The following is a 15,627-nucleotide window of genomic DNA, read 5'->3' as shown; positions in this document are numbered from 1 at the left end:
CACACACACACACACAGAGCACATATACAGTAGAGGTTAACCCAGAACAGACTTTAACAGGTGCATGCCCATTATGCCCCTCATCTCTGGCCTCAATTGGTGAAGGCTGATGAATATGCATAAGTTTTGTTTTTGTTTTGCTCTGCACCCCACACCCCATTTAGCAGGCGAACAAATGTAACTCGGCTCACCTCGTTGTGGCCTGCCTGTGTCAGATGTCATTTATTAAACAAAAAATGCCAATGAAAACAGCCGATAATGCCTTAATAGAGACATGTATTTAATGTTTGCCATTATATATGCTATTTTTGTTGTGTATATACTGTACAATACCGTTCAGAATTTTAGGGTTAGTAAGACTTTTTAATGTTTTTGAAAGAAGTCTCTTATGCTCTCAAAGGCTCCATTTATTTGATAAAAATTACAATAAAATCATTAATATTGTAAAATATTATTACAATTTAATAATTTGTTTTAAAAGGTAATTTAGTCTTGTGATGGTAACACTGTATTTTCAGCAGCCAGTACTCCAGTCTTTAATGTCACATCATGCTGATTCAGTGCTCAAGTAACATTTCATTATCCTTGTTGCAAACAGTTGTGCTGCTTTTTTTGTGGAAACTGTGATACCATTTTTTCAAGATTCTTTGATCAGTAAAAAGTTCAAAATAACTTTTCTAAAATACGTAAACATTTTGAAACATTATAAATGTATTTACTTTCACTTTTGATATATATATATATATATATATATATATATATATATATATTAGGGCTATCAACGTTAACACATGAGAAATGAAGTAAAATTGCGTCATTAACATAATTTCTGTAATGCAGTTAGATGATCTTAGGGGCAGTTTATATGACACTGTTTTCAACTAAAAACGGAAAAAACTGTATGCGTCATTTAGACTACAACAGCAGTTTGGGGGCCTGAAAATACAAACCTTTTAAAACTGAAAATGATACCTTTGTCCCCATGTAAACTACAAAAACGCGAATTTGTGAAAATGGTGACGTCATGCCTGTATTACGTGTTCAGTCAATAGACGCGTAGTTTTTCTTTACACAGTAAGATTGCCAACTACTGGCCTGGCATGCATAATACAGCATTTTTAATCGTTTTTGCGGATCCGTGTTAACGGTGATTGTTTTGACAATGTTGTTTGTGAAAAACGTAATGGAAAAACTTTTCCCTTTTTAGTACATCGTTATCGTGTAAACGAATCCTTAAAATCCGGAAGTTTATCACACTGAGCTTCTACAATGTTAGTCGGAAATCTCTTTTCTAACCCTTTAAGTCGATTTTGCTTCTCTGTTTGTGATTAGATAATTTTAGATTTTTCCGTGTAAAGACGACTTGTCAAAACGATCCCGTTCACAAAGATCCGCGAACACAACTACAAAGGCTGTGTTATGTATGCCAGGCCAGTAGTTGGCAATGTCACTTTGTAAAGAAACACTATGCGCCTATAGACTTAACACGTAACACGCATGCGCATGACGTCACTGTTTTCACAAATTCTCATTTGTTGTTTAGATGGAGACGATAACGGTATCATTTACAAAAACTTGCACTTTGAAACCAGATTTCAAAACTTTGCGTTTTCAGATCGCCAAAGTGCCGTTGTCGTGAAAAATGAACGGCAAAGACGCATTAAAAGTTTTCCGACTTTAGTTGAAAACAGTATCATTTAAACAACCCTTCTATCAGAGATGGCAGAGAGAATAGAGACTCACATATTGAATTATATGGACTCCTTATATTATTTGGTATCCTTTTGGAGTCTCCAAGTGTCACCCTTCAATCACCCTTCAATTTATGGTTTTCTTTGCTGGATATAGCAAATGATGACAAAATTAATGTGTTAAACATAAATATGCTTCATTTCACGATAAATGTGCGATTAGACACGATTAATAGTTTTAATACTGACCCTAAACTTTCGATCAAAAGCTTACACGTGTTTGTTACTACTTAAAATTTTTCCCCAGAAGTGAGCTAAATCTGACAAATCCTCTATCTGGGGACATAAATTGATAATATAAATAAAGTAAATATGTATATATTTTTTTTAATTGTAAAAATGTTTTCTGTCAGGGAGTTCATTTCTGTTAAATTGTCTGTTAGGGTGTTAATTTCTGTTAAATTGTCTGCAGTATTTATGATTAACTACATTAAAACAATGTAGTTCTAGATATTTCCGTATATTCATTTAGAGTAATTGTGTGTGTCTGTGTACAGGTTGGGTTATACTTGTGAAGATCAAATCTTTAAAAAATGTCTTTAGTAATATGTTGAAAACTGACTTATGAGAAATGGTCCTCATTGCTTGAAAGGCTTTCATGATGTTTTCATCATATAGTCCTCATTACTTGAAAGGTTGATATGTTTTAATCTTTAGCAAATAGTTTGGAGTTTAGCAAATATCATGACTCCAGTATAAAAACAACTGCATCTATGAGATGTCCGCATTAATAAAGTGAAACCAACATATGTAAATGAGAAAATGTGAGATATTTCAAATGTCTTTTTTTCTTGTAGATGGATGCCCCTTGCTCACCACAGAAGAAGAGTCCAGCAGATGATACCGTTAAAAGGTTGTACCTAAACAGCAAAATGGCTCCTTTGGTAAGGAACCTTCCGACTGAAATTGTTCTGGTTTTGTTGTGATGGACCTTGTAGCTTAAATGTCCCTCTGCTCTAAGCCACGTATAGATGCTGGAGGCCAGCAGAAAAGGGACAGGGTCGTGGACATCAGTCTACAGAGTGAGAGAGGTGCAGATGCTCTCCCTGGATTAGGTTAGTGCATGTCAACCTGGAAGAGATAACAACACAGACAAGTAACTAAAATATCTAATTTAACTTGATTACAGTTGTCGTATAGCATTAATACCTGTCCTCAAATTGACCACATCAAAAAAGATGTTTATACATTGCTCAAATTTATTGATTTGACCAAATATGTCACGTCACTTTGAAAAGCTGCCTTGTGCACTATTATCAAATTAGCACTGACACATGAGGAGTGAGAAATGATGGAGAGAGTTGTCTTGCCTTAGCTACTTTTTAATCTCTCTTGCCTATTATTGACTTTCTGATGATTGGGATCTAGGTTAATGAGCTTAGCAGGCATGACTTGGCTAGATAACCCAAAAGACTTAATTCCTTCTGTCAATATGGAAGCTCTACACAAATATCTGATGCACAGAAGCTAACTAATCAATCTTCCCAAATTACAGCGCTGTGTTGTCAGTGGATTTCTACAGGCCAGTAGTCAGATAATAAATGTGTAATTGGTTCTGCATTAGTTCTTCTTTTTATTACAAATGTTTGTTGATTTAATGGATATATATAGTTATTTCAATTACATGTAAACACTACCAGTCAAACGTTTAGGGCCGGTACGATTTTTTTTGGAAGTAATTAATACTTCTATTTAGCAAGGTTGCATTAAACAAAAATAAAAAGAGACTGTAAAGACATTCATAATATAGACTTTTATTTCAAAAGCATGCAGTACTTTTGAAAATTTTATTCATCAAAGAATCCTAAAAAAGTATCACTGTTTCCACAAAAATATTAAATTATGTCTGTTTTCTGCATTGAATAATAAGAAACGTTTCCTGAGCACAAAATCAGCATATTAGAATGATTTCTGAAGGATCATGTGACACTGAAAGAGTAATGTTTCTGAAAATTAAGATTTCATAATATTACTATTTTTTTATGTATTTTTGAACAAATAAATGCATCCTTGGTGAACATAAGAGGGTGTGTGTATATATGTGTATATAACTTAAATAATAATAAAACTATATATATATATATATATATATATAAGCAGTAAATATAAAAGAAGGATATAAGCGTTCAGGTCTAACCCTCTGTATATTTGCTTAAGCACTTGTGAAAAGTGTCTTGTACTTGCAGCCTAGGCTCTGGATAGAGATGTTTACAGGCCACTGCAGTAGTTTATAGTGGGTCAGCATGAAGGGGGTCACTGGTCCTCTGACCAGAGGGCCTGGCCAGTGACCTCTACAACTGCTAGCCGGCCCATGTCTAAATAATGGGAATCTGGTCCATACATCACCACTGACACCCAATAATTGAGACACTGGAGATAAGGCACCGGCTACTGAGGGTCTTGACACTTGGAAAGACTTGGCAAACATTGTTGTCACACAGCAGATTATGTTTATTCAGTGTGTCACCAATCTAAGGTGGTGTGAATAATTTCAAGCTTGCACTTTTACAAGCTTGTATGTGGACATCCAAGCTAAGGCTGTATGTCTGTCTGCCTGAGTGTTCTTGTTAGCTGAGCCTAATTTTTTAATAATGAATATTGTCTTCTAAAATTAATCTGATTTAAATGCCAATATTTTGATTAAAGAAAATGTCACAATAATAATAATAATAAAAAATATAGTAAGTATTACACTTTTTTACAACATTGTGAACACTATCAAAGAGAGTAAAACGTGTGCAGCAAGTTAAAATCTCTCTTTTTTTCTAACAGATTTAAATGTTCCCTTTTTAACATGGCAAGTGCATGGATTCAAAGTCATTCGGCAAATGATCAAAAGAAGGGGGACAAGACTGCTTGGACACAACCATAATAAATTTTTCTTCCTTTTTTGTTCATGAATACGTCTGGCCCATATGCTTTCTGCAGAACTATTTGAAAGAAGCATTTACAAACCCAGGCCCACCACATTAAACTCTATAACAATCTTCATTCATGGTAACTTATCAGACTCAATTAATCAACCTCAACAATGGCAATTCTGATGTGTTCAAGCAACCTGAAAGGCATAGGTCAGCACTAGGGCAGTCCTGAGCTTGACTTTTTTTTTTTTTTTACTGCACTTAAAACTATGTATTCTGTCATCAGCAATTGTTAAGACTCTTTTTACCTCATATTTAGACCCACACCCTCCCCCAAAAAAATAAAAATAAAATATCTTACAAAACAAACAACTTTGAAAATGAACTTTTTTTTTTTTTGCTCTAAAAGGCTACAAAGCCCTGCAGTTGATAAAAAGCCTCTCAGTCAGTCTCAAAGGAGCATGTCTTCTCTGCTGCAATGTGAATGGTATTGTTATGGCTATTCCAGTGGGCTGAAAAGGGGTAACCACTGGTTTGATTCGGTTACACGGTGTGGTTAAGTTCTCCCTCCCACCGCCTTGGTGTCTATGGAGGGTCCGTGACCTGTTTTGAATCGGCCAGGGAAATGTCATGTTGCCCCTCCCATGGGCAGAACTCGCATTCACTTGATTGGTACAAAAAATGACTTGGGATGGTAAAAACCACAGTTCCTGCATCACAATTTATAGCTGCTCTAATATCAATAAAAATCTATAATTTACTTGTGATATTCAGCTAAATGGCTGGTAATATTATGTATGCACTACCTTGTAATTTCAAATAAAATTAATAATTTTGGATTATTTTATGAAAGCCAAACTTGTTTGGTGTATTTTAGATTATTTTAATGGGCACTGTTGGTTTAATGTAAGATTTCCTTTGCGTTTTTAAGTTCTTTTTTCTAAATTAAGTGTTTTCTTTAATTGCAGATTCCCAGGTGACCCTTGCAGACGAGGAAGATGAAGTATCAACTGGAGTTTGTTCTTTCTTCTAAACGGGCAACCACACTGTAGATTAAATCACACTACATTTGAAATAGAAATGGCACCAAGAACGATAACTATAACGATAACTAAATGTGTGCGCACCAGCAGACAATATCGCTGCAGTTATGTCGACTAGTGTTTTAAATGCTTGAGCTCTTAAAGAAGTATGGATTCTGATTGCTGGAAAAAATCGATCTGAAAGTGATTTCAACTTAATCATTTCTTTGTGCTGTTTTCGTAATAGTTGTGGTGTGGACTCTGCTATTCTTTTAGATTTAGAATTTTTTTTAGAACTATGTCTTTATCGTTATCTTCCTTGGTGTGAATGAGCCTTTTGTCTGTGCTCTGCATGTTTGTGTAATTTCAAAACTTGACTATGTATGATAGTCACATTATAGAACAACTTTTTTCTTTATGAACCAGAAATCATTCATTTGAATTGTTTTTGGTCTGAAGAAGGAAAGTGAAAATAGAATTCACAGTCTATAATTATATTTTAGGATATTGATCTGTATCAGCTGCTCTACATAATAAAACATTTGCACAATAATTCCTACTCCATACATTTGAACAAAAGTCGATTCATTTTGACAGTGAAGATATCACGGCACTCCACAGCGCGTTTGAACTTTTTTGGCATGTTTTCAAGCAAAGCAAAGAGAAAACTTCAAATCTCTTTAAGTAAATTCATTCGATTTCCCCCATAGTGAAGCCACACAGAGCTCCCATTAAGAGAAAACAAAGGCTATCATGACTTTAACTGACTGTAATTGACTGTGCTGTGAATGGACTCAGTCTACTGCAGCTCTTAAGCCTGAATGCTGTTGGAGAGGTGCAGACATGAGTAACTGTATGCATTCTTTTGCCACAGTAAAGAGTGCTCCAAGAATGGGCTTTCGCTTTCCGCATGCCGCATACAGCACAAAACCAGCGGAATGCACAGCTTTGGAGGCGATCTCAATGGCTGTGAAGCCGAACAATAAGATCTTGGCTCTCGAACCCATTTCAGTCTTTAGTTTTGCTCTGCCCCCATCACTTTCGCTCTGTCTTTATTTCACTTCTGCACACTGTACAGAATAAATGATCATAGAAATGGCCACAACTTTTACATTTAGTTGTGTTGCGCAGGCTTAAAAAAATCCAACATTTCAACAGAGTTAATTTTACTATCACCTATGTAGTACCATTGACCTTCTAAATCTTTAGAACAGAGGGGTTTGGCTGGTAGCTGGAGTGTTCTGTATAAACAGTGTTCCTTCTGTGGCAAACCCCTGCAGAGCTGTTCTCCAAACTCTGGTCTCACCAGACCCCACTGACCCTCAGGGACAGGGTTAGAATCAATTACCAATGTCTCCTTTAACTATCTGTCATGTACAACGGATGGTTATTGGGTTATGACTTGATCAGCCTGATCACTGTGCCGTGACCCTTTTCTCAGGGATTATGTGATTATGGCCTAATTCCTTGTAATCTTCCACTAACTGGTCCATTGCCAGAGTCACAAAACAACTTTTCCATACTGCTGTGCTACTGAACAGACCAGCATGGTCCAAACTGCTTGCGGCCTAGTTACCATAGAAACTACTATAAGATGTCAGATATATATCATTAGCTAAAACAATCCCAGGAGGGGGTATCGCACTAAAGTTGTTTGCTACTTTCACAGGGTTTCAGGCTCGGGTTGTAAAACAACAAAGTGGAATTTTAGCTGAACTCCAGAAATTAATTAGTTTCATTAGTTGGTAGATAAATGGCAATGGCTGGTGTGTTGGATTCCAGCAGAGTTTCACCATAGAGGGTTAATGGGAGTCTGGCCTGGAAGCTTTCCCAGCTCTGGCCCAAGGCCATTTCAGCCAATCACTCTAAACTTATGGTCAAGTTGCACTGAGCTGCTGTTTTGCACTTTAGCTTCTCTGCCACAGCTAGAAGTTCATTCAAAGCTGGAAGATAATTGAATAAAAGATAATCGAATCGAATAAAAGATACCTTTTTAAGGTAATGGGGTTGCCTCCTAACTTATCCAAACAAAATAAAAAAATTTTTAATTATTTGGTCAATTAAAATGAATAAAAAAATAAAATAAAACACTTTTATAATAATAGTATAATCCCTACTTAATTTATTCTCATATGTTTTTTTTTTGTTGCAGAGAAATAATTTATTAATGTCATAAAGCTGGACATCTTTACTCTAAAAAATACTGTTGTGTGTGGGTGTTACTCTGCATTTGTGTTGCAAATAGCTCCCCGCTGAGAAATGCTTATAATAGGAGAAATCAGTTGGACAGCAGTGAGGTTCATGCCAGCGAACAACTGAAAGGTCTGTTTTCATAGATTCCCTTTTGTGAATATTACAACGAGACCTGGTGAAAAATGATGCATGCTTTTACACTTTAGAAACCTGGCAACTAGGGGAAAAACCCTCTCAAGTCCATCCTGTCGAACAAAGGGCGAACGACGCATTGAGCTAAGATTCAGCGAGTTCTGCGTCCCAGGCACATGACGTGCATCATGGAAACATATTGTATCGAAATCGTTTGTGGGAGAATACCGGGGATGAAAAAGAATGGGGCGCTTTGATCCGCGCCCTGGGGTCCCGAGCTCCCCGAGTGCGCGCAGACTGACTGCATGGCCTTATTCACTTTCAGATAGACACACTTACAAACCCCAGTGAATGAAATTTGCATAGTTGTAATTTATCACATTTTAGCCGACTTTTCTGTCTCTTTGCTGAAGGTAGAAGTCTGAATAAAAAAGTGGATCAATTATCAACGCGAAACTGTTCCCTTCTCGTATGCAGAAGGCTGCGGTTTGGAAATTAGGAAAGAAAAAAAAATTTAAAAGTAGGCTATGCTTTAAAAATCGTCTTTCTTTTTCTCTCTCTCATTTTTGTCACGTCATGGAAAAAATAGTCTATGTCAGCCAGAGTGCGATTAATGGGGCTACATTGAACCCCTTAAAGGAAGTCAGAAAGTTGGGGAGTCTACATAAATAAATTTTAAGCAAAGGTTTTTTAATTATTATATTTGTGAAATGTAATCTACATTGGCAATACGGTGATCAGCGTGCAGTTGCTATGGTAGGATAACGGGACTGTTTATGAGCGTCTATTTAGCACACTGACCTTGTTGTTAAACACTACTGGAAAATGACGCCACGAAAATTACTAACAAAAAGAATTTTTTTTACAAAATTTATTTATGGGAATTCGTAAACTAAAACTCTCTATTAAAGGCCCGTTTGAAAGCCATTGATTACGGAAAGCAGTGTATAGGCATATTAAGATGCATGTTGTTCTGTGTTTTCTAAGCCCTCATTCCTTGAAGAACTTTCAGAATACGCATTCCCTTGCGATGGGTTCAAACAAAGCAAAATGCATTAATAAAAGTATGTGATCCAGGCATTTGAATGAATTGACAGGCAGGGTCTGGATATCTTAGCACTGACACAAAACCGCATACGGTAACTACATGCCTGCCTTGAAATACGAGAGTTTGAATAAAGGAGCAGTAATATTTCATATGGGGCACGCAAAAGCTGGATACAATGCCTCTCATATTAAGAACAATATTCAGTCCATTCTGTGGCGAACAAAGATCATAGCAAGACGTCTTTGAGGCTAATTCAGTCAAAGGCACATTTTGGCTTCCCCCGCGGTAAGGTCAGTGTCGTTGTGTATGGTCCACCAAGGGTGGTATGGGGTTCCACGGCCAAGCAAAGCCAGCTGTCCCTGGTGTAAGGCGACCAATCTGAATTGCTATTCTAAAGCACCAGAGATACCATTGTGGATAATCGTGAACCCTGTGTTATGAGTTTAAAGTTCAAAGATGTTTTTCTTCTTCTTGAGTTTACAACGACTATCTTTATATTTTACGCACAATGCAGGTTTTGTACGGTCAGCTATGGCTTCTAAAGTAACGATTTAACTTATTTTTTAAAAATCCAGATTGTCTTGAAGTTTGCTTTGACCATGACTTGGAAAATCCAATGCAATTCGATTAATTGCTGTAATCGGTCGATTAATGTCATCATTTACGAAACTAATAATTACAAATGGCGGTAATCATCATCATGATCATCTTAAAATAATCAATTTTAAGAGATGTCATGCCTGAGATTATATAATGTGTTTTTAACTTTGAAGTATAGGTAGGCTATGGTGTGACCTATTATGATGTATTGAGGAAAAGGCAATGCACTTTCATAACAACATATCCAAAAACAAAATTCTGAATATGCACATTAAATGCATACGGAACGCATAGATAAAAGTAACGTAAAAATATGGAGGAAAGTCTCGTGCTGAAAGTCTTTTTCCTGAATTCAAGCGTTGGGGTGAAGAGAGGGAGGCCACTTTCAGACGAGCAAAACTCTGCCAGCTTCCCATTTTGCTCTTGTTAGGTGGGCATCCCGTGCGCAAAAACCCAGCTTGCCTTGGTGATGTTTTATTTTCCATGGACCAATGTCACGGCATAACAGTATTTTTTCTGGAGGTAACTGGCGTCTTTTGTTACAAAAGAGAACGAGGAGCTGCCTAAGGGGGTCATTCTCTCCTTTTATGCTCAATTGACCAATATTTTCTTTTTCTTAAAAATCCTGCACGCGTGCGCGCTTTTGTGCACTCGTTTCCCTGGATCCTGTTTGGCTGCTAAGAAGTTAAATGATTCGCAATAGACACCGGTTGCTGTGTCGAGGGTTTCGTCAGTACAAAGGCTGCTGCTTTCGCACCATATGCTTAATGGACACAGCCGTAAAGGCCATAATAAAGGTAAAACGTGGTCTTTTAAAAGTTGGAAAGGTTCCTTTTATTTGATTTAGATGGAGCAGACTACGTGCCCACAAACCAAAGCGCGCCCGGGCATTGACTCGCTCTTTCTTTTCTGAGGCACTGCAGCCACCACGTAGTGTTTCATTACAACATAAGCTTTTCATCACCCGGCTTTGTTCTGATTGAAAGTAATGCTGTGAATTAAAGAAATGACAATATTTTCTATCAGCTTGAAGGTCCAAGAGAAGGGCTCTCAAGCTTGGCAAAAATCAGGCACATCATTCATCACGTCACCCCGCACCTGTGGTCCTGGCATTCAAAGTATACAAACCTATTCTTATTAACCTTAATTATTCAAAAACGACACAATGGCTGAAATAGAGCAGGTTGAAGTCTGTTTATTGGTCGTAAATGTCTCTCTGAAGATCTCCAAGGCTCTTTGTTAGTCCCGCGCGGAGACCGCTCTTCTCCTTTCAGACATGAGTAGCCTTGGACTTTTCAGTTTTCAATCGTAACATCTGCTTAATCGTACGGATCAAAATATGGAGACACCAAACATATGCAATGGAGGATTTGTTAAATCCGGGTAATGAGTTATTAACAAGACAAAACAATGGAGCAGGATGGTGAGGGCCTTATGTTAACGGAGTCACTTTACGAAGCACCTCGTATTACCCTTCCCTCTAAACGGAACGCCAGGTGATGGCGAGGCAATCAATGTCCTTGGGAGGCTGCGCTTCGGTCCTTTTTTCTGCACGTGAAAAATTGGTGGACATAAATTTAATGGCTTGATCAAGTCAGCGCAATGCGTCTACTGCCTGTGGACTTGGAGGACAAAACAATACTGTTGGCTGGCTCGTGTTGGCGCCCTAAATCCGGGTGGATCATTGAAAATGTGTTTTATTATAACGCACGTCATGCTTTACTGTTCCCATATTGTGTCAAGACAAAGGCTAATGGTACATTAAAGACAAGAAAACCATGCCAACACGTCTTGGAGACGATGTAGACGGAGACGGGCCTCCCTCTTTGCTTGTTTTAAGCAGCTGCTGTCCAGGACCCAGGCGCACAAAAAGAACAAGTTTGAAATACCAGGTGCATCGAAGAGAAACTCGACAGGGACGGATATATTAAAGCTCAGAACACAGTCCTAGCAATAAAGATATCATGGCAATTATCTGCAGACTCAGCACCGTGTAAAACCAGGGGCGCCTGGACAGCCTGTACTTAAAAAAAACAAAAACAAGTCCCCCTTTCCCGGGGTGCATGATGAGCCTGGCTTTCTCAAGCACCTGTTAGCCTGTGCCCTCCCGAGGTAATATTTCTGGACAAATAATTAGTGATATATTTGTTGTATTGAGGATTACGCTGTACCCCCAGATGCGACTTGGACATGGGGGATTTAGTGGGCTTTAAAGAGTTTGGGTATCGGGGAATCAACTGGTGTTTGTTCAGGCTGGCAGCTGGCACCCCGATGCCACTGTTGCCATGCACTAATGAAAATGCGCTGGACTCAAAGATTTTACCCTCCATATTTTTTCAGGCGATAATCCGAATATGAGCAGATTTAAAGCTTATGAGAATCTTGATAGGCGTTGTTCCCAGCTTAGTGCGCATCGAAAGATTGTTGACACTGATAGTTATAAACCGTGCGTAATCATTTCACTTTCTTTAATAATTATAGTTGGGGACTATGGGCTCATAATTGATGACGGCGACTGTACATTTAGCCTATTTTTATAAAATTTCACTGCGCAAAATCTGTCTGCTTTATGAACACAGGGAAAGAAAGGAAAAAATAGCGCAAAATAGTGTTTTTTGCTCACGTTTTTAGTTAGTGATTTTTATCTGTATATAGTTAATCAAATCTACACGACTGACCAAACTGCGCAAAGCCTAGATGAAATCGCCCTGCTACCCATCGGCATCCACATCGCAGACTTTGCAATTAGAGCCTGTGGGACGTTGGAAAACATAATAAAGGGTATAAACCGTACAAACAATAAACGGTAGCCCTTTAAGCTTTGCCAAGCCAAAACCCCAAAGTGACAAAATAGAAACCTGAAAAGATCCAGTGCATCAGCCTTTTTCTTCCGCTCCACCGGCGCTCCTCCAAAAGATACTTTAAGGGTTTTGTACTCTGCCTGTTTAGAAAAACTCCTTTCACTATAGGATGACAAAATACAATGATAGCCGTATTTTTGGTCTCTGTCTTCCCTTAATCAAATTGAAATTTTACCACGGGCAAATAGTTCGCTATAAAATCGCCATAAGACGTTTGGGGTCCTTTATCTTAGTTAAGTCTGACTTGCTAGCATTTGACTTTCTAATGAGCATAATGGGATTACATGGTTTTAGTCCTGCGCCCTGGATAGCAGAAATCAACGCGTTTAATGAGGCGCTAATACATGGTAAAGTTGGATTATGTCCATCAGTTTAGATTTAATTTAATTCATTAGGAAAGTTCCCAATAGAATTTGAGGATTATTGTAGACACTAATTACATAGTCATCTCCATCTTCAATAAACTTACCTAACTAAATAGGGAAGTAAATGCATTAGTAACCGCAAAGCATTAGTTAACAACAGCAAACATGTAATTATGCTTCCATACTCTGCGCACGCCGTGTATTAATAATATGATATATAGAACAAACAAGAACAGACATTATAATGTAAACAAATGATATTTTAAATGATAGTATTAGATAAATACCTGTGATTCCAGTCAGTCCATCCAAGATATTAGCCTCCAAGAGCTCTTCATGAGTTTACATTGGACATGTGTTTGGGCTACCTCTTAATAACTGCGAGAGCTGACGATGAGAGAACTGGGTACATAGAACACGAGTGGATACCACGGGAAAATTTTGCCTCTGAGCACCTGCAGTGTACCCAGGCCAACTGCCCAAGGCAAAGGAAACGTCATGCCTCTTTTAGCAATTTGGACCCACACTTTAAAACATACTCGTTCCTCTCCTGTTTAGTTATTTATTTATTTTTCACCCAAACTGTCAGAGTCACAGCGAGGGTTCGTCAGATTTCCATAATGATAAATAGTGACATCTTTCAGCTGTTGTTACACACCATATCCAAGGCTTCACACCTCACGTCAAAGTATCTATTCAGAAACCACGTTTTAGTTACAGTTAATCGCACGGCCCATTCATTGTTGCAGAATAAAAGATGACCTGTCTACAAGATATATCATCATATATGCCTACTCTGTTGACATTATTATATTGTAAAAATAGAATTATATAGTACACCAAAAGATGCATGTTTGTCTAAATTATTTAATTTTCAATCATTTTGATATTTTAAACTGACGAAGAGCCTTGAGCAAACCAACAATATATATTTTGGGTGTCCACTTAATGGTTGGAATTGTTTAAATATAGGGATATTGTGACATTGAATGATTCAAACACATGAGCGTGGGATATCAGACAAATTTATTGAGACATTTCAGTATAAATATAGACAAATATAGGAAAATATTTTTCGTGTTTCGTTTGTATAAAAATATGTTTTGTTTGACATAAAATCAGTATTAAGTTAGAAAAATATATTACAGCAGAATTAAATCAATTAAATACAACACAAAATGATTGCCAGTGGCCTTATGTTCAATTCAGACTAAAAAGCTGAAAAGCGGATAGTCACAATAATATATTACAAATAAACAAAATAAATGGATATATCCATACAATTCAGTTACACAATGTGTATACAGGATAATAACGGCACTGCCTTAGGAAATACAGTTAAAGGGGGGTTCATTCTCAATGTTGTTTATGGATGATTTCAAGTGCAACTTTCGTGGGTCCTCTGGTGTCCAGACTTTCGCTGTTCTAATGATGTTCTGATCTTTTAACTGCTTCTCATCAGTCCATGAAAGAGAGTGTCCGGCGAGAGGAGGCAACCCGTAGTCTGGGTCATTTGGAGATGGGGATCCTAGAAAAAAAAGATAAGAGTTGTTTAAATGATGATGATAACAACAACAACAACAACATTTATACAAATAATAGTAATAATAATTCTTAATAACACGTACTTGTTCCTCTGTGGCAAATTATGACTTTTTTAGGTTGGTTTAAAGTATCACTGTGTGGGTTCCGGATTGGCATGTCGGACTGCACAAGTTCTGCAAGAAAGTTTATGTAGCCGATTGCCAGACGTAAAGTGTCAACTTTTGAAAGTCTCTTCTCGTAAGGTAGGGTAGGGATGTGAGATCGCAGTCCCTCGAACGCATCGTTAATGGACTGCATCCTCCGTCGCTCCCGGACGTTAGCAGCTTGACGCAACTGTTGCATCTCCGCTTCTGATCTCATCCGCCTCCGCCTCTTCAGTAACAGCCCGTCTCTGTGAGGGGACAGCTCCGAGGTGCTGTCAGCACATCCGTACGAGAAAGTCGAAGAAGACGAGGAAAAGGAGAAGTTGCCAACGTCACAATAGTCTCCGTCCTGCGCTATCCGACTGTCTTTATAATATTCTTGGATTTGACTGGTGAGGAAATCGACGTCCTCGTCCAAAAAGTCGTCTGTGTCCAAGGGGTCTCTCGACGAGTGGTCCGTGAAAAAGTCATCGTCGTCGAAATAAGGGGAGGAGAAGGAGTCTAAGCCTGTGAATGGATCCAACACAGTGTCCATTTTTTGTGCTGTCCTGGTGTTGCCCAGTAACAACAATCGCCGACTTTTCGAGCTTTCCTCTTGATGCTCAAGAGTTGGTTCGGTTTGAAAGGCGGCACGCGAGGACTCTTATAACTACATCCATAGTCGCGTGCCATTGACCGTAAACGACAGCCAATCAGCGCAAAGCATCCCCAGCGTCCGCAGCTGATGCAGCTCACCTTAGGATAAGGCATGTTAACAGGCCACCCCCTCAGTACACGCCCCCTCAGCCCAAAACACCGAGACAGGACATGCTCCTAAATTGTCAACAAAGCGCCTGCCTATATTGACAACTGTATCAGAAATAATCTCTCCGTCAGTGTCCCAGTCAAACCTTAATAAATTACCGGAATGAGGTCAAACATTTTCCTTGTATTTTTGTTTTTAAATAATTTATATCGTTTACATAGACTTCAATCCATCTAAATGACATACATGTATGATTTTTCAGCACACTATTTCATGATACAAAATAATACATGAAAACCAAATGTAGGTTATATGTAGGCTATATAACTCCAATCCACTATTATTTAAAATTAGCCTAAAT

The 15,627-nt window shown here is 38.1% G+C and overlaps 2 protein-coding genes across 3 annotated transcripts in view; one reads left to right on the top strand and one right to left on the bottom strand.

Annotated features, from left to right (window-relative positions):
- The window catches only part of cunh10orf67 (chromosome unknown C10orf67 homolog), a 40,309-nt gene extending 32,474 nt beyond the window's left edge, over positions 1-7,835 (top strand). The window contains exons 14-17 of one of the 2 annotated variants that reach the window (XR_013203695.1): positions 2,549-2,635; positions 2,713-2,806; positions 5,581-5,934; positions 6,256-7,835. Coding sequence is in view for 1 of the 2 variants with exons in the window: in XM_077229457.1 (XP_077085572.1) it covers positions 2,549-2,635; positions 2,713-2,806; positions 5,581-5,645 (246 nt within the window). In the remaining variant the exon portion in view is untranslated. Of the gene's footprint in view, positions 1-2,548; positions 2,636-2,712; positions 2,807-5,580; positions 6,201-6,255 lie in introns of those variants that run through there. The other variant, XM_077229457.1, reaches the window with a different exon arrangement.
- Positions 7,836-13,842: 6,007 nt separating this feature from the next.
- On the bottom strand, positions 13,843-15,120 carry ptf1a (pancreas associated transcription factor 1a). Its single transcript, XM_077229993.1, has 2 exons — positions 14,462-15,120; positions 13,843-14,361 (listed from the first exon to the last, which is right to left on the bottom strand). The coding sequence occupies exons 1-2, from the start codon at positions 15,054-15,056 to the stop codon at positions 14,159-14,161; spliced, it is 798 nt and encodes a 265-aa protein (XP_077086108.1). The 5' UTR covers positions 15,057-15,120; the 3' UTR covers positions 13,843-14,158.
- Positions 15,121-15,627: the final 507 nt, after the last annotated feature.

Source organism: Siphateles boraxobius, unplaced genomic scaffold, assembly GCF_051911475.1.
Source record: "Siphateles boraxobius isolate OS27281-9 unplaced genomic scaffold, OSU_SipBor_1 1, whole genome shotgun sequence".
Classification (NCBI taxonomy): domain Eukaryota; kingdom Metazoa; phylum Chordata; class Actinopteri; order Cypriniformes; family Leuciscidae; genus Siphateles; species Siphateles boraxobius.
This window is presented reverse-complemented; position numbering and strand designations above follow the sequence as displayed.